Raw genomic sequence first — 19,957 nt, 5'->3', positions numbered from 1 at the left:
CTTCCCTTCTTATGGTTCTAAAGCTTTTGACTGTGCATGGAACAGGCAGCATTTTAAAGAGAGGACAGTCTTCTGTAAAGCAGAGCACTTGGCCATCCTAATAGAGTTCCTCTGTGTAAGCTTCTGGCTGCATCACCACTGCAGTAATTATGTCAGCATGGCAGTGTAATAAGGCAGATAATCCCTTTAAAGCAAAAAAACAAGTCAATTTTGGACATCGTAAGGAAGCATCTAAATAGCAACAGCAAGTGCCAGCCAACACTGTACACAGGAAAATTGTGTCTGATGTAAAGGATAGTGGCAGTCAAGAACATTGGCACAGACAGCTGGGAGCAGCATATAGAGATTGAGTGAGGAGGGGTTGTATTCAGATTTTGAGTGAAAAACCTCTAAATGGTAAAATGGAGACCTTGGGGAACAGTGATATAATTTAGAAGATGCTTCCCTCATAGGGTTTGTTCCCTGCCCTCCTCCTAGATTACAAACAGAGGGCAGCAAGAATGATGAGGACTTTCACATCGTTTGCTGATAAGAGTAATCTCTTTTTCTTGGCACTTAAATTGTCTATTGCTTCACAGGCTACTCTCCTAATAAATATCCACAGTGTATGTGTGCTGGCTTGCACACACAAACACACTTATAGTTAGAATCACCTTACTAAAATATCCATCACCCCAGGCTCTGAATCCACCATGTACATATTCCCCGGCTGAAATAGCCCTTTCATTTATCCAAATTGTTAGGATGTTGAGTTTGAACTGCATTCAGTGGACAATTAAATTGACTTGGGTTTGACCGTAAGAACCAGCAACACTGGTTTCTAAAAACAGAAACATTCTCAAAGTGAAATGATTTCAGTTTTTATTTATGGCTTGTGCTGAATAGGATGTTAAGTGGGTTTTCAAATATGGTTAAACCATATTTCATGCATAAGCAGTTTCAGTTCCAATCTTTTGATTTCCTTTGTCTCTTGAGAGAGAGAGAAAGAAGAAGCATCACTTTCAGATAATAGCACAGAACCTGTTGTTCTCCACCGCTTTTTCGTGGCTTGTTATTTAACAAAGCTAGTGTCAGGCACATTTAAGTCGGCAAGCCTTAATAGCTGTCAACCACAGCAGATGTAGGTGAGATTCTGAAATGAATAAGCTGCCTATGGTGAATTATTATGTAGTTACTGTTTCAGTGTCTTTTTGCCACTCACCTGAAACACTTACTGGGGGTGGGGAGGAAACCATATATTCATACGTTGTTTGGAGCAAAACCCCCCCCCACCCTATTCTAATAATTGTTCTGTTTTCTCTTTGCCATAACTGGATCAATGGATAAAACAGAAGTCAGAAGTTACAGAGCAAGGATCACTGTATGAATCTGTAGTCTTGTATTCACAAGTTGCTTTGAATCCAGTGCATAATAGTTAAGGCAATATGTTTATGTCAAATATCTTTTCGTTTAACGGGAGAAGAGGATTTCTACCCCCAAAAAGGGAGAGGTTGCTGAGGCTTACAAACCGAAGCATGTACCTGGTTCAAAAGACTCTTAGGCTTCTTCTGCTAAGCCCATCGGCCCATCGTTTTTTTTATTCTATGGAAAGAGGATCTAGTGATGGAGCTGACAGCACAATCCTATACCCATGGACTGTTTACCCTAATCACGTCTGTCTTAGTCAAAATTGCCACAAGAAATTGTTTGTGTGAAAGGTAAAGCACATACTCATACACCCGTCAGTGCCTCCAGATATTCAAAATATTCATATTTATTTATGTAATATTTTTAATATCAAATAATAGAATTGTAGAGTTGGAAGGTACCCCTGAGCATAATCTAGTCCACCCCCCTGCACTGCAAGAATCTCTACTAGGCCATACATAACAGGTGGCCATCCAACCTCTGCTTAGAAACCTCCAAGTCAGATTGGTTGTTTGCCAGACCATCCTATGTCAGGGGACCGTAAGTTAGGAGACGAACCTCCACATACAACACTTTAGCACAGCTGTAATAAGGCTAAACATGGTTCTTTTGCAGTTTTTCTTCTGCTAGATCCTGAAATATCTGCATTGTGCTTCCTTTATATTTTAGGACCAAGTTGCCTCATGCCCTTTTGTAAGATATAGTCTCTAAGTGTGTGGATTTAGCAATATGGTCTCTCGGCTACTTTGCTTTACTCCAGCCTTCCCCAACCTTGGGTCTCTGGAAGTCCAAGCTGGTGGGGAAGTTAAACAGAATTCATATGGTAGAGTGGTCAGCAGGTAACTTTGCAGAGGGGGAAAGGAGTAAAAAAAATCGAGTGCTGCTTGATTTGCCTCTTTTAAAAGATTTATAGTTGCTCATGCAAAAATAAAGTTGAAAGAGACAGGTATCCTGTATCCTTTTGTATGGACTCACCAAAGCTTTTTGTGTTGTAAAACGTGATGTCTGAACCCTGAGGGTCATGGCAGCGTGCCAGTAAAATTAGCTTCTATTTCTGTTTCTTTTGTCTGGTGACCTGACCTGAGAATGCTCTGTTGGCTGCAGTGAATATGGTGGGAAAATAAGTGACATCTAAACATAGCTGTAATTGCTAAATGCGTATTTCTTGCTTTGCATTGTGATCATTAGAGTGAGGGGGGAAACAGAACTGATAGCTGCATCCAAATCCAGATCTCAGCATTTTGATGGATGGGTAGTGCGGGTATCCATCTGTAAATGGTAGTTGAAGAAGACAACAAGGGGTGGGCATGCAGTTCATGACATCCATCTCTATGGGGTCTTAAATATGAAACTTTTGACTTTAATCATTATTATATTACTGGAACCATTTTATTATTTTAGTCATTGTTGGTGGAGCTGTATTACCCAACGGCTTATTATGATGAATAGCCTGTTTGTTTTTCCAGATTTAGCCCTACTTGTCTTCATCATTTTGGGCATAATCACATTAGAATTTTACAGTGATCGTTACGTATTCAATACATGTTTCTGTTTACAAATCCAAGTTATAAAATTATGACTATCCTTGTGATAGATGGTCTTGCTTCCATCCTTCCTTGCAAATAAGTTTATCCATACACACACCTAATAACTAGCATATGTTGATCTCCGACCTAAGTGTTTTGGACTTGCAGTGCCCTTTCTGTTTAAAAAAACAACTCAGTTCTTCCTCATTGTTGCCATTGAGTCCAGTGTGTATTCAAAATGACTTAACTGCTTGTCCTTTTATTCATGTTTGCATGGAAACAAAATATAATTGTGTTTGTTTCCTATGAGGAAATAGAACAAAATGCAGCACCAAAACGCTGCTAGATAACTCAGCAGCCAGCCTAGATCTTCAAACTGCTGCAGACCTGCTCAAAGAGCAGCAGCTGTGCCTGGATGAAAGTGGGTCTTATTGAAAAGATGGCATTCTTAGCCATGGAGAACATTATGTCTGTACTGCTACTGTTCATCACAGAACAAAGATCTGACATCAATTTATATAGGCTGAGCAACTTCAATGTTTAATACTGTGCCTGTCTTGATTTTTGACCCTCTTTAAACTCTTTCATTCACATTATTAAACCTTTATGTTTAAGGTTTTTTAAAAACACACTGCCGCTTGTTTTTCAATATTTTCTTCTGCTGCTGTTCCTTAGATAACTAGCTTGTTTGTCCCACCATCCTTAATCAATTAGTACTTGTCAAGCCAAATTCTAACAATTAACTAGTTTATAGCGAAGCATCCCATGAGATATATTGTTGTTTTTGTTGTTTTTTTTAAAAAAATATGGCAGGTGAACCATATTGCTAATTGGTGCTAATGAATGTATATCATTTTATCATTTCCAAATTAGAAAATGACAGATGGAGAGATCTCAGTAGGAAATGTCCCCTTCAGATCGATCAGCCAAGCACCAGCATTTGGGACTGCCTGCCTGACAAAAGCGAAGAAAACGCCATATGGCAGAGAGAGGCAGCTAGCACATGCGCAGTGACCAACTTGATCAAAGACCTCAGCCTCAGTGACCGCAATGGCAATCCCTCAGCACCTCCCAGCAAACGCCAGTGTAGGTCGCTCTCTTTTTCTGATGAGATGTCTAGCTGTAGGGCTTCATGGAGGCCTATAGGATCAAAGGTCTGGACTCCTGTAGAAAAGAGACGGTGTTACAGTGGCGGAAGTGTCCAGCGCTATTCCAATGGATTCACCACCATGCAGAGAAGTTCAAGCTTTAGCCTTCCTTCCAGGTCAAACACTCTTTCCTCATCCTATGACCAGTCTGCATTTAGCAACAGATTAGGATGTCAGCCATGCCAAGGAATGAGAAGGTCAGCCACTTATGGGCAGGCGAGTGATATCTGGGGCAGCGACCACGGCTCTGTAGAAGGTGGCAGGGTTGACATCCAGCGGTCTCTCTCCTGCTCCCATGATCAGATTTCTTTTTTGGAATATTGCCTGCCCTCAGCCAGCAGCACACCTGCCTCAACCCCAGAGCTGACAAGGCGCTCCAATGGGCTTTCCCGAAGCCGGTCCCAGCCATGTGTCCTTAACGACAAGAAAGTTGGAATTAAACGAAGGCGGCCTGAAGAAGTAAAGGAACAAAGACCTTCACTGGATCTTGCCAAGATGACCCAGGTAAGAGTTAATTATATCGTATGGTTAGGCCAAACATTTACAAAACACATAAAGTATGTATTTACATTATAGACAGTGTGCAACACACTGATGTGGTAATACTGTGTAATTAACAAAAGCGGAAAACTGGTTGAATTCCGCGCCCCCCCCAAAAAAACCTGGTTCAATTGTGTGTTTTGTTTTGCTTGCTTGGAGTAGAGGTAATTGTTTCTGGCCTTTCCTTTTATTAGTAGGAGACTGATTGTTTTTCTAATGGATTTGATATTTAGGATCATAACCACTAGCCCTCCATGCCCTAATATGAAAGGTTTTTCTTCTGAAAATTTATTTATATTCATAATCTGTAACTCACTGGTCTTCAATTGGTGGATCATGGCCTGATCCAAGGGGGGGGCAGGTCACAACAGGATCATGACCACCATGCACTTATATGGCAAAAGATTAAGAAATAGATCCCCAAATACAAGTTTGGGTTAAACGTGACCTCTGGGTCTGAAGAAGTTGACGGCTGTTGCATAACTTAGTCACTTTAGATAGCTTAGCCTCAGTTGAATGAAATGGTGTTTCCTATAGATAGGCAGCATAAGTTTCAGCAAGCAATGGTTTGGTTTTTAATGAAAACAAAGTTATTGTAATAAATTGCAGAAGAGGTGCTTTCAAGCACATGCTGTGGGAAGCCAAGGAACACCTCAATGGTACTTAGTGTTTGTTTTATTTCTGGATGAATTCTCAAAACTGGGGACTTTGCTCTCTATGAGTGTTGACTTCAAGCAGTCTTGTCTTCTGTAATTTTCCACTTCTTTATTACGTTTCATTTTCAGTTGCGAAACAAAGGTCAAAAATTTCCCCTTTAGTCAGGAATCCAAAGTGTGAGCAGACAAGAGATCTGAAGTGCACATCAGGGAAGATGTTGCTCCCATAAATTCTTAACTTTCGGAATCCATTTGTGAGATAAGTGGCCTTTAAAATTGAGTGGTACATAACTAAGCTACAAGAACCCTTCGAAGAACAGGACTCCAAACCATCTTCATCTTATTACTTAATAATCAAGGGTTTTCTTTTAATGATTCAGCATTTCTTTTGTCTGTAATTTATAGGCATACACTTGTTGATAAAATAAAGATACCCTTGTGTAGAACAGAGATAAACTAGGGTTTATAGATCTGATAGCTTCCCCCACCCTCCAGCAGCAGTGCATTAACTCTGCTTTATTGGCATAATTCCTGTTTTACTTTATTGATTTCTGCAAGCCAAAAAAAAAGCTCCCCCCATCGTTCACTTTTCACTACCTGTACTACTCTCAACATTGTTGTATGCTCTTAAAACAGCTGTTGCACCGCCATGAAAATACGATCCTTTCCCATTGTTTGTATTGCTTTGGATTACAGTGACACTTCCTTAAAAAATGGTGCCAGATCATCCATTTTAATTGTATGCTGCCTTTCCATAGTCAATATGGCTCAAGATGAAATGTGCTGCATGTGCTGTTTTTGTTAGCTATTTTTGTTAACAGTGACTCTCCCAGGCAGGTACAGCTGATTAGAAAGCTGCAGTTGTCCTCTATTTCCCCTTATCCAACACAATGACTTTTGACAGTGGAAACTCATTTATTTTCATTTTATAAGACCGTGATGCTTTGCAATACTTTTATGACTCTATGGGTGATTGAATAAGTTCGTTTTCTTTTGTGTTTATGGGAATGCTTTTTCCTTCTCTAGAGAAGTTTGAAAGATAAAAAGGGTAAGAAAATAACATGCCTGGGTGATTTCAGGGGGGAAACATACTACATTATACTGCTTGCAAGTCCCCCTTTGAAAATGTGTGTCAGTGAAATTTAATATGCTAAGCTGCTTTATTAGCTAATAAACTGGATAGGTAGTAAAAACAACCTTATTATTTTTTACGAGTCCCAAGTTGAAATCACACAGCTAGCATCACTGAAGGCCTTTTCATTTTCTTTTACTTGTGGAAACAGTTTAAATTATATAGTCATTCATGTTTGTACCCAGGTATATATAGGTTGTTTCATTTGCTCCAGGCTGGTATCCAAGGAAGTGGTAGAGGCTGGAAGCAGGAGGTGTAAAAGGGACCTCTGAATGAAACAAACCTATGTGGTTGGCTTAGTTTTTCATCTGCAGGGCTCCAGGTACATCAGGCATACATTAAAGCAGTACATTGGAGGCTTATAATTGCTGTAGCATTGTAAGCAGCTCTGGAATAGAGTTAAGTGTCCATGATTATGCAAACATGTGTCCTCTTAAAATTGTGATAGGAAAATTTGTGGCAGAAAGTTATGTGTTTACCAGGAAAAGTGATGGCAAGAGAGCAGTAAAATGGAACTAGTGTCACCTTTACCACCATGTAGATTACCATGGTTATGAGTTGGATCCTGACAAAGGGTACTTTTGGATGGGTGCTTATTGTGGGGTCAATGCTGCTCATGGACTGCTCAGCACCACACAAAACCCGAAGGATAAATTTAGTATGGATTTGCCCTTTCAACATAAAATCCATTTTTTAAAAAAGTTTCATGCCAGTGACCTGTTTATGATAGCTGATTGACCCATCTGCAGTATTCACTCCCAGTATGGAAGCACCCAAAGTTAGTTGAACTTGGGCATCAGTAGAATATGACTCAAGTCGCATCGCTGAGTGGAGGCTGGTCCATTCATGAGGCACTGCCCCATCAACCTTCATCTGCCCTCAGTCTTTCCTCACCTGCTTGCCTTCTTACTTCCAGTAAGTTCTGGAGGTGGCACTGCCTGTAGCAATTTCCTTTTCCTTACTGTTAAGAGCTGCTCTTGCAGAACTCAGCAGCAGGAGGAAGAGGGGACAGAATTAGATTTGGCCTGCTACTTGCCATTGGCTCTGGCTGCACTTCCCCTTCCTTCTAGCCTACTAGTCTAAATGGGGACCAGCCACCACTACCCTTGATTTCACTGGGCAGCTAAGCCCAACATGCATATTCTGGATCCAACCCAAATGGGTTCTGTCTGTGCTCAGTTCTGTAGTAGTTCTGCACCACTGAATGGAGGTGGCACAGCAGCATTGCTTTGTGGATTTTTCATATTTCATTACTGGGGGGGGGGGCGACTGGATCCAGTTCACGGGCTGTATCCTCACCTCCCCAAACCCCTTCTGTCACCTGATGTGACCCATTTTCCTGTGCCTTTGTCATTTGAAATCAAGAACAGATTTTGGCAGAGAGCCACATCTTTACGTCCCATACCCATATATGACATCAGGTGTAGGGCAAATGGGCTTGGCCAAATCAGCCTTGCTGGCCAAATGGGGGTGCCTGGCTTGCCTGATTAGGCTGAGTGTTCTCCATCACTGCTTTTTTGAATTGATTCATATGAGTTATGATGCACGAGTGTTGGTATGGATTGCTCTGTCTTGGCCTTAAATACAACAGCAAGTTGACATTAAATTTTACTGTTTTGCTTTGCCAACCTTCATATGCACAATATAATTCAGCAGCTGTGTGCCAGTTCACACATCATACTTTTAATGAGGGCCAAGATGCTGGAATCTTGGAACCCAAGTTTGGGGCAAGTGGCAGAACCTCAGCAGAGATTAACATCACAAAACACGCTGCAAACAAAAGTGTGGAAAAACCTTTAAAATGTGCCCTTCCAGTGAGTCCCCAAAAAGTTCGCTTTTGAAAGCTCTTTCCAAGCTATCCCACTTGCCTGGCATAGAGATAGACCACATGCTTACAAAACTCTTCAAAGTTCAGATTCATGTGCTTTTCCATACAGCAGTAAGAAAAGATGCACAGGCAGTCAAAACGTTGCTTAGTTACAAAAGGTAAAAGTTTTGGAGTAGAAAAAACTTTAGTTTCAGACTCAATTCTGATCTGAAACAAACAAGTTGGTTAAAGCCATGTGGCTGGAGTGGCCAGCTCAGAGCTCCTTGAACATACTGAAGAAGATACTTGGAGAAAAAGAGAGAGGGAGAGAGAGGGAGAGAGAGAGAGAGAGAGAGAGAGAGAGAGAGAGAGAGAGAGAGAGAGATTATAAAGGCTTCCTGATCTACTTCCTCTCAGGTGGGAAGTGATAACATAGGCTAAGCCTGGCAGGACTGCTTACTCTATGGTTTAACATCTTCATGCACCAGTTAGATACAAACATATATGAGGCTGGGACCCTACACAAAGTAGGTAAGATGTAGGAGGGGTATATGAGCAGCCTCTTGATATGTGCTGTGTTTACTGAAATCCTGTCTGTAGGGGACTGTGAACTTGAACGGAGCAGTGTGTGTGTGTGTATGTGTGTGTGTGTGTGTGTGTCCCTTTTCCTAGAGGCCAATTGTTCTTATCAAAATTGTAAGAGAAAATATTTGAAGGGCCTCCTGTCTTCTGCCATGCAGGCAGAAAGCAGCTTGGAAGGGAAGAGATTTTGATTGGAAAAACAACCTGTAGGGAAAGAGTTAAGCATTCCCTGCACCATTCCAATCAAGCCCACAGGCTCCTACAGCTCCATTGAAGCAAAAAACAAAAATGTCAGTAGACATCCCATGCATCTCCCACCTCTTTGGACCTGAGTAACCCCATGTAAGCTAACTTCCTCTGCCTGGGATGCTGAAGAAAAGAGAAACACACTCCTGTTTGGAAGATAATTTGTGCAATTACTTTTAAGTTGCAGTCTTTCTTGTAATTATAGTATTGTGCTTTAAGCTAAAAGCCCTTGCTTTATGCATCTAGATATTCCCCAAATTACTTCTATTAATTTTAGTGCTTTGCTGATCTGAATCCAAAATACTTAGATATTCCCACATTTTTCCTGGCAATTGTCAGGCAGGAAGAACAGAGCTCAGCCCCATGCTAACAATTGGGTACATAAAACAGCCATATTATAAGTACTGTTTTCACACTCTAAACATACTTGGCGTTTGAATGTGCCCCCAAGCAGTGATGGTGCACTATATCTGACAGTGACGAAGAACAGCACAATATGTTCCTCTGTACAGCAAGGTTCCTGCTGTGAAAGACAATACAAAATCTTTTCTACTGCATCTTTGTAAGTGAACAGCCCCTCTTGTGTGGGTCCTTGTGTGATTTAACCATCTGCATGGAGGAACTAAATAAATTAGTCCCAAATGGTGGATCAGAGTCCTAAAAAGCCCAACATGATGGAATACTACAAGGAGGCTTTCAGGCAAAACAGATTTCTGAGTCATTGTAATCAGGCTTTTTCATTAGATGAAGCTGCTTTTAATGAAATGTGAAGAATCAGTCACCTTCTTCTAATTTGTACTAAAAGCTATTTTGATCATGGTTTTTCCATGCAGTGCCTTCCCTTAAATACACCTTAGGGAGGACCAGGGGACATTTTTCATCCAAGGATGGGCGAAAACCAATTAGGATTTAAAAGACAAAACAAAAAAACCCCAACCAATCAAACAACAACAACCCCAAAAACTGTGTCATGGTTGAGATGTGAATAGTTTGGAGAGAGGGGACTAGGAAACAGTTTTCCTTTTCACATACAGTGGTACCTCGGGTTACATACGCTTCAGGTTACATACGCTTCAGGTTACAGACTCCGCTAACCCAGAAATAGTACCTCAGGTTAAGAACTTTGCTTCAGGATGAGAACAGAAATTGTACTCCAGTGGCGCGGCGGCAGCGGGAGGCCCCATTAGCTAAAGTGGTCTTCAGGTGAAGAACAGTTTCAGGTTAAGAACGGACCTCCGGAATGAATTAAGTACTTAACCCGAGGTACCACTGTATATGCTAAAGGTAAATGACTTCTGATTAATGTGTCTCACAGCAACATTATTCTTTCCGTACTGTGCAGTCATCGCCACAGAAAGTAGCAATTGCTGTAAGCTCAACTCATATTGGAGAGCCAATGTGGTTTCCTGACAAATCAGGAAGTCCCCAGTTAAAATCTCACTTGACAGCCTTTTGGACAAGCCACAACCAAGGCAACCACCCCCCATCTGCAACATAGAGATGATAATAATGCTTACCATACAGGGGGGGTGCAGGGAGAACAAAAAAAAAAAAAGGTAATGTGTGTGATTTTCTTTGAAATTCAGTGCTATGCAATTGCTAAGCTTTATTAAATGTAGGGAATCATAATTGTCAGGTTAGTGTATCCTCATGGTTGACTTAAGCACTCAACTTTGGGAAGCTTCTCAAAAGAGTTAGCCTTCCTGTACTATTATATGCTTCAGGCACCTTGGTCTCTCCAATAATGAAGGCTGTTTGGACTACTGGTTTGAGCCTATAAGGTCTGTTCTTATGCTTAGTTCAATGTGACTTTATTTGTAGCATACACCCCAAACAAGATCCATCCTGCCCTTTAATAGAGCAGTTCATCCCATAGCATAGTAATTTTTATTTTTCATGTCTGCATGGCTGCTGTGCAGAGCTGCATTATCACACAAGGACTTTAGAAACAAGTTTACATAATGAAAGATCACACACCATTGAACTGGGATTTTTACAAGCATTCTGGTAGCAGCACAATGAAGCCTTTTACAATTACTGGTGAAAAGTAGAATTTTGCCTAAGGCCGCGGACTAATTTAGGAGACTGGAGCTCTTGTTCTCAAGTCTTCCTTAGATTTTTCTCAATGGCCAGAGGCAAATTGCTCAGCGTCCGCCCCCCCCGCCCCCCCCTCCTCAAAGGATTGCTGTGAGCCTGAGCCTATTGTTGTTTGTAAGGATCAGCAAGGTTACTAGAAAGTGCACTCTGTATAAAATAAAGCAAACAAATTATTACAGGAAATTCTTGATGGTGTTTTTGGTTGTTTTTTTAAAGGATCCCAGCATTTAAAGCGGGAGACACACAAGGAGTGACCACACTGTATGATAATGTGCATTCAGTGTTGGATGCAGGTGCCTTTTGCGTGTGCTGTGTGCATGACGTCGTCTCTGTACCACAGTCTAAAGTAGAATGGATGTAATCTGTGCCGAAAATGCACTTCTCAATTGCTTGTTGTGTACTTGTGTACACAGAGTGCTTTCTCAGGTCACCTCCTTTTGGGGCAGACCTACTCATGTTGCAGAGCTGTGCCTCTCCCTTCACTATGTTTAACTTGTCTATGAATGAATTTGGTAAAATAGGAAGCAGTAAAGTAACTTGTCTGTCTGTCCGTCTGTCCGTCTCTTTCTCTCTCTATATATCCTCTGTTTATCAACACACCAGTTTCCAGCCCCTCTCTTTCAAAAGATTGTGAAAAACCTTTCCCCCGCTTTTAAAAAAAAGAAAGGTCTGTTGAAACTCTAATTGAGGGGAGAGGAATAGAGAACACACACTAGTTCTCACACTAGTTTGAAAACGTGACCACCTGCGTGTACAGAAGACACAGATGATATTTATACCACTTTATTGTAAAAGAACCTCAAAGTTGTTTAGAAAAAGAATAAAACAATAAAATTATTAGTCAAAAGTTTTAAACCAACTATTTAAAACATTAAAAATAATATTTAAAAACTGTTGTTGGCCTCCGTCTGTCTTGAGAAACAGTGGAATGTACTTCCAGGGATGAAGTCAAACCACTAGCGAATCACAGCACCTGCTGTGGTTGCAGAGGCTGGTGACTCGTAATTGTGCCTCCCATGTTGTTTGTGCTGCATTAGCAGCACCAAAGCGAAATCTCTCGGGCGCAAGCTGGTCCTGCAGTAGTGTCCACATGGATACTGAAACAGAGGGAACCTCTAAATGCAGTTACACACGTGCAAGATTTTCCTGCATATTGAGTAACTTGGCTAACCCTACTGAAATAGGTTTGGGTTCTAGCCACCGATGATGAGGGAGCTGAGATTTTTTCTTTATTTCTTGTTTTTCGCTTAACACTGATATGTTTTGAAGTGAGTAGGAAGATCAGAAGGAGTAATAGTTACTGAGCAGAGGTATCTTTCTGTCCTCTTCTGTGCCATTTAATCTGCCATGCTGCTGGCTGCCAGCGCTGTTATCTCTACCCTAATCTGTTTTTTCATAATGTCTTGGCCACTGCAAGCTCTTCAGGTTTGATCTCATGTTAACACAATAATGGATTTATCTTTGAAAATGCCAACAAGGTAATTCTGCTGATACTATCTGCAGTTTTGAGCAGTTTAATTGCAGATAATTTTTAATGGCTGACTCATGAGAGAGAAAATGAAGTTTGGTGGTAGAGGCAGATGAAAAGCTGTTCTCTGAGACAAAATTCCCATCATCAGCACCAGCAATCTTGCTTACTTCCTTGTTTCCCCCCTAAAATTAATCACTTCCATTAAATTTTCTGAATTGTAGACACACAATGATTTCTCACACATCTTTACTCAGAAGTAAGTGTGCTTAGGTTTGCAGCCTTCATGCTGAGATGACTAACAGCCACATCCCCACAAGTGATATATAGGATTCATCATCCAACTGAATTTACGGCCTGGGATTCTCGAAACACAGGACTGAATCCTAGCTTTGACAGCAAGTTATTTCGGGAATGTTTTCAAGACGCCACCTTTACCCCCATGATAAATTGGTTTAAAAAGCACATTGTTCCAATGATGTAGTCCTTGTATTCAGATTACCTAGTCTAGGTCAGTGTTGTACTACAAATTCAAAATGGGTTTGACTTCCTCCTTTCCCTTCCTTAGAAGTCTTGAAAGATGCATGTGGGTGTTGTAAAACCTTTCTGGCATCTTTAAATAAAAGCCCACAAGTCCAAGGGTTTCATGAATGCACTGATCTAGCAGGATGCTACAGCCCTTTCCCTGTTGTTCTGTAAATCCATGTGTACATAGCACATGAATACCTAGGATGGAAATATTTTGCTGATTGTGAGAAGACTTCAAAAGTGAGGGCAAAAGTAGCATTGTGCAATGTAGAGTCATAATTACGGTAAAATAGCACTGGAACTCTTTCTCATGTGTTGCTCTTGCAGTGTGTTGCTGCTGCAGTCACTACTTAACTAACTCCATGTTGCATCATTAATGCCTTAATGTCTGATCGAGTAAATCCTTTCCAATTCAGCATTACCAGACTAGATAGAGTGCTGATGGGAAATGCCTATGATGTAATCTGAGCTACCCATGTGATCAGAATATCTATACTTTACCACCACAAATCTGCTTCCCTGGGGCTGGCAATGACTCCTATATTAAATGGGTAATCATGTCACAAAATGGACCTATAAAACCAGGTCTAATTTCAAGTTTCAGTGTACTTGGTAGAAACCTGAACCAGGACTTCAGAAGAACAAAATTTTTAAAACAAAGGCAGATTTAGCAAGAATAAATGTGTTGATCTTTAAATCGCCTTTGTTGTTTTTATTAATTAGCATGACTAATTAACCACCCCTTTGATTGTGATTCATAGCAAGTTTTAGAGTGACTCTTCAACTGAATATAGTGAGCTGCTGTTGGAACTGGTTTATATGTGTTACTTTTTCAAAATCAAATCTGGGATCTGCTCCCAGCTAGGAATTTGGGGCTACATCTATAATGTGCCTCCCCAGCGGCAGGTCTTGGCAGAGGTTTGTGTGGGGTATGTGTGCAGTTTCAAGGAACGTATACTAATTGTGCAGGACCTTTGAGTCATAGTTATTGTTTTGGCTGTTCTGTCTGCTGATTTTGCAAGACCCTTTCATTTCATTTTTTTTACATTAGCAGCAATCAACATAGAACCTGACACAACTCTCATGTGGTTTGTGGTGTCACACACAGTGGTGGAGCTTCATGCTCTGGCACCGGGGGGGGGGGGGGAGAGCAGGCGGGGACGGGGCTGGTGCGCATCCTGGGAGCGTGGCACGCCGCCTGTGGGGGCATGGTGCCCAGCATGGGTGAGGGGGGCAGCTGCGATGGCACCCCACCAGGATTGCACTGCCAGGGGTGGTGCGCTCCCCCCCCACTCCTCTTCCTCCACCAGTGGTCACACATGCTGAAATAGCACACCTAAGACCAGTTGAACAAGGAGGGGGAAATAGTCTATGTTAAACATGTATGCTTATATGTTGTGTGGCACAAAACAGCTTCTGGAGAAGTTTTAAAGATATATGTTTATTTAAAGACATTTGTTATACCATTTATTTTACAACTATCCAAAGCAGTTTACAACTTTTAAAAAAATGCTGCAACCAATAAAAGAATTAAAGCTATACAGCATTTATTTTTTAAAAAACTCAAGTAATGGATGGTGCTCGACTAATTGTTACTCAGAGTAGACCCATTGAAATTAATTAACATGGCTAGGTTAGGTCCATTCATTTCAATAGGTCTACTTTGAGTAAAATGTAGTTGAATACTACCCAGTATCCAAAGTCCTTATATCATGTGCCAGACCAATATTATTGGTTGGGGAAGAGCTGAGTGAAGAAATAAGTCTTCAGCGTATGCTGAAAACTGAATATGGCTGTTGCATGCCTAATTTCTGAGGGGAGGCTGCTCCACATGGCAGATGCCACCACTGTGGAAGCTCTCTTCCATTCACCAGTCTAGCTCTATTGTGCATACATATATCAACCGTTCTTCCTCCTCTCTTTAGAAGACTGATATGGCTCGTGGATGCATAGTAGAGTATCATGCATATGTGTTCGAGATTTGCTTGGGCGTTAAAACCAGGGGCCTGTACATTTCACTCCAGAAACAACAAGGTAGACACAACTCTCCTGAAAGCCTCTGTTGAAAAAAAGGCCTTCGTACCCCAAGGCTCGTCCCTGTGTAGATAACTAATTCAGACATATCCATTTTGACATGGATGTGTGCAAGGGCTCCCTTTGAAAAGCTGTCCCGTGAGCGCCAAACATTATATAACGGGCCTTTAATGCCATCACTGCTTTTGAAAGGAATTTTGTCAGGAGCTGCTTGAGGGTGAATGGTGCAAGTATCTGCAGCGCCTGTAGGGACGTCATCCCCTGCTTGCCCCCTACAGAGAGAGAAAAAGGGAGGCTGCCATGCCCTTTGAAAACTGAAAAGCTTTCGGTTTAAAAATATGTGTGTGAGAAACCCTGTACCCAGGCAAGTTTAGGTATTCAGAGCCTCCAGCATATATAACACTTCACTTTGGCATTTGAGGAACTGTATGTGGGGTTTTTGTGTTTGTTTCTTTTTGTTTGGGCAGCAGCAGTGGTACAGCTGCTCATGGAGCTTCCTCCCCCTCCTTCTTCCCCCTGTTTTTTAGCACCATTTTAATCCCTGACATCAATCAAGCCACAACACTTAAAGGGGGCACAAAAGCTCAATTTGTTCTAGTATTGCCCTTGACATGCTTTTCTCTCATTGGGGAGGCGGGAGGACAGAATTGTAATGTAATATAATAGAATTGCATTAACTTCTTCTAGCGATAGAGGGAAGGAGGAAGGTGAACAGTGGTGCTGAGCTTTTGAAGAGAGCTGCTCAGTATGTAAAAGCAACTTAATTTGGCGGTTTCCACTGTTGTTAGCTGCTCGTTTGGATGAATCGTTAAAAATTTCGGGCCCTGCATCAGATCTCTATAATATGCTCTGGGTGCCCAGACTCCATTGTCACTGCTGGCCCGAGGGATGTCCGAAGCACTCTTAACAAACAGGTTAATATAAGATAAAAGGTAGGGAGTAATCAGGTTGTTACACTGAGTTGTCAGATCTGAGAGCAAGGCAATGCTCTCCATGTATCAGGCAATGCATAGGTAGGTACGAAGGATTAGGCTATAAGACAAAAAAGCATGAAAGGAGAGAAGCAATACAGTGGTACCTCAGGTTACAGACGCTTCAGGTTACATACGCTTCAGGTTACAGACCCCGCTAACCCAGAAATATTACCTCAGGTTAAGAACTTTGCTTCAGGATGAGAACAGAAATCGTGCTCCGGTGGTGCGGCAGCAGCGGGAGGCCCCATTAGCTAAAGCGGTGCTTCAGGTTAAGAACAGTTTCAGGTTAAGAATGGACCTCTGGAACAAATTAAGTTCTTAACCCGAGGTACCACTGTACATTTCAAGCATAAAGCAACAAATGCAGTATGTGTGTGTGTATAGATTGTGTTTCCCTGTAGTATTTCTTTACAACTGTGTCAAGCTAACTCAGCCGATTCTGGAATCCAGTTTGGCTTGGGCCTTGACTGAATCCAGTCCACAGACCTAATGACTAGTACCATGCAATCGGTGCTGGAGTCGGATTATGAAGGACCTCTAAATTAAAATAAATAAATAAATAAAATAATGGAACTAAATTGCATATCATGAGCAGAGCACACACACTGCAGGTTGCAGTCTATCTTCTGTTTAGTAAGTGCTAAACTGTGTATGTAATACCTCTTTTGTTGCTGTACTGGGAGCCAGTGTGGTGTGGTGGTTAAGAGTGGTAGACTCGTAATCTGGTGAACCGGGTTTGCGTCCCTGCTCCTCCACATGCAGCTGCTGGGTGATCTTGGGCCAGTCCCACTTCTCTGAAGTCTCTCAGTCCCACTCACCTCACAGAGTGTTTGTTGTGGGGGAGGAAGGGAAAGGAGAATGTTAGCCGCTTTGAGACTCCTTAGGGTAGTGATAAAGCGGGATATCAAATCCAAACTCCTCCTCCTCCTCCTCCTCCTCCTCCTTCTACATACAGTGGTGCCCCGCAAGACGAATGCCTCGCAAGACGGAAAACTCGCTAGATGAAAGAGTTTTCCGTTTTGGAGGTGCTTCGCAAAACGAATTTCCTATGGGCTTGCTTCGCAAGACGACAATGTCTTGCGAGTTCCTGCTGTTTCCCCCCCCTTCCCCCCTTTTTCTAAGCCGCTAAGCCACTTATCAGCTGATCCGATCAGCAGATAAGCCGCTAAAAGCCGCTAATAGCGCTAATCCGCTAATCCTTCAATGGGCTTGCTTCGCAAGACGAAAAAACCGCTAGACGAAGAGAATCACAGAACGGATTCTTTTCGTCTTGCAAGGCACCACTGTACATATTTTTTCATATATTCTAAGTAAGATGTCATAAGGTATTTGAAGGTATTTTTTATGCAGATAGGCTTATTGCAAGATTTATGTTTGTGCTCAATTGTTAATTTTTAAATGCATCCTCACCTGGTATATATACAAATATAAATGCTTGTTATTTCTATTTTCATTGGTATGGCCTCTTAAACTTGGCTTAGTTTAGGCCCTTAGCATATCTTAATTTGGCCCTGCATACAGTTTAATGCTGGGCACAAGAGCCTCATCAATGGCACCACTGTTGATAATGTAATTAGGGTGGTGGTTCAGAGACATGGAACCTAGTTCTTTCAACCTCCACAATCTCAAATGTAGGACAATTATTATTATTATCAATATGGAACATAGTTAAATAAAAGGCTCCACAATCAAGAGCACGTCCTGAACAAAGAGGATTCGAAAGATCCAACAAAGTATGGGAACAAAAGGTAGCAAGGACTGAGCATTCCTTGTGGCAGGAACATAAGAAAAGATTGCCCTGGTTTCTGCCCTGTTTTAATGCACAATATTTCAAATGCTTAACTATAATAGGAATGAATCTTGACCCCCCCTGTCTCTTTCATCCCATTCCCCTTATGAGAAATGACTCCGCTTCTTCCACGAGGGAAGAAAATTGTGTGTGTGGGTGCTGTGATTTTGAGTTGAAAATAAGTATCAAAGCTAAGAGCAAACATTTGAAAGAAATGTGAACTTAATTTGACCGGATTCAAAGTGGGTGTTAATTGCTCCACTTTGACCAAAAGTTAAACAATGCTGCCTTTTGAAGAGCAGACACAGCAGCCCTAAGGCAATGTGATTTAAAAAACCAAAAAGTCCTAGGGAAGCATAGTTCCATTACAGCGTAAGCATATTTAACTCATTGCAAGAAACATGATAATTCAGTGGTTCCCACATCCCCTGCCCCCATGGACCACTTGAAAATTTCTGAGGCTCTTGATAGAATACTTAATTATTTTTCTGCCTGTCGTAGCAATTGTAATACTGTATGGTTTTTATTGTCTTTTTACGGACACCCTGTAGAACACCTAAATGAAGCTTGTGGACCATAAGTGGACCACAGTTTGGGAACCCTGTGACAAATGATAGCATTTTCTTTATTTGAAGTTTTGTTACTTACGGAACAAAGGGAAAGGTAGTAATATAAGAATGTCTAATGTTGGTATAACAAATTGCCAGTAAGGAATACAAACATCATAATCTCACATGGCAGTGCATGTATTGGACTGGCATATAAATACATTTATGCATGCTGATTCATCATTCTGCCAGTCTTAGTCATGTATAGAATGATCAGTTATCAATTATGACTGCATTCATATATAACATTTAAGCCAATGTGTGTGCTTTCTCTAAACTGGGGGGGGGGGGGCTTGGACTTTTGGCCCTCCATATTCGTTGCTCTCTAATTCCCATCACTCACCAGCCAGCAAAGACCAGTAGTCAGGGATGAGTTGGAGTCCAGCAACATCTGGATGTTTAAACTGCAATGTGCATAAGCTGCATCCTGGCACATGTAGCTCAGGTACTCCTGTTATGCTTCTCCTTTCGTCCGTCTGGTAGCAACAAGCAGTATATCTGCTCAAGATTGGATCCAGAAATCCCATTCACAGTGAATAGAATGGCCTTAACTCTGTTCAGGACTGTCTAGCACCACCTATAGATCTATTCCCTGATCCAGAGTATTAAAGATTCAAGCCTCTCCATTCACTTTAATAATGGAGACAGGTGTGTGTGTGTGTGTGTTACTGTATCGCATAGAGGCATCTCCTTGATTAGGGCGATGGAATCTTGAAGGAGGAAGAGGAAAGTTCAGTATACATCTCAGAGACTTGGAGTCTCTTGCTTAAGGCATCACTTAAATTGTGTATACTTTGGTGTGAAATATTCCACTGTTCTGAATTGTTGTTCAGCAGTATTGTTGAGTTACAAAATCAGCTCTGATTGAACCAGAAAGCTAGTATATATGTATTTAAAAGATTCATATAGTCTTCAGCAAAGACTATGGGAAAATATACAAAAAAGAAAAGAAAGTTAAAATATATTTTTAAACAATGTTTTTAAAAGCCTAGGAAAATAAAAAAATGTATTTGTGTGGTTCTGGGAAAAGCCCAACGATATTTGAGCCAGAAATTACATTCCTAAGAATGTAATTCCATGGTGCCACCACTGAGAAGGCACTCTGTCTGGTCACCACCCACCTTACCTCAAATATTAAACATCCTGCTAAACAACAAATCACATTTGTTGGTTGGTTTTTAATCAACCCCACCCTTCCAAGAAAGAACAGAGGATGGCACTTACAATGGCTATACAATTTTTTTATCTGCAGAGCATCTTATTGCCGATAGGGCTCACAGATGGTGTCTAACCCAAGGTCACTATAGCAGAGAGGCAATTTGAACCTTAGTCCAAAAGGGATCTTCTAGGCTTGCCATTAAAAAAAAACAACTATGTAAAACTAATGCCTGATATTAGCTACCTTCCAAAAACCT

General features: G+C 41.3%; 1 protein-coding gene across 6 annotated transcripts in view; it reads left to right on the top strand.

Annotated features, from left to right (window-relative positions):
- FAM53B (family with sequence similarity 53 member B) overlaps positions 1–19,957 on the top strand; it is a 121,867-nt gene that overhangs the window by 59,150 nt on the left and 42,760 nt on the right. For all 6 annotated transcript variants that reach the window (XM_082222793.1, XM_082222792.1, XM_082222796.1 and 3 more), the window contains one exon: positions 3,807–4,585. In XM_082222793.1, coding sequence (XP_082078919.1) covers positions 3,807–4,585 — 779 coding nt within the window. The remainder of the gene's footprint in view (positions 1–3,806; positions 4,586–19,957) is intronic.

This window comes from Podarcis vaucheri (assembly GCF_965113315.1).
Source record: "Podarcis vaucheri genome assembly, chromosome: 5".
Classification (NCBI taxonomy): Eukaryota; Metazoa; Chordata; class Lepidosauria; order Squamata; family Lacertidae; genus Podarcis; species Podarcis vaucheri.
This window is presented reverse-complemented; position numbering and strand designations above follow the sequence as displayed.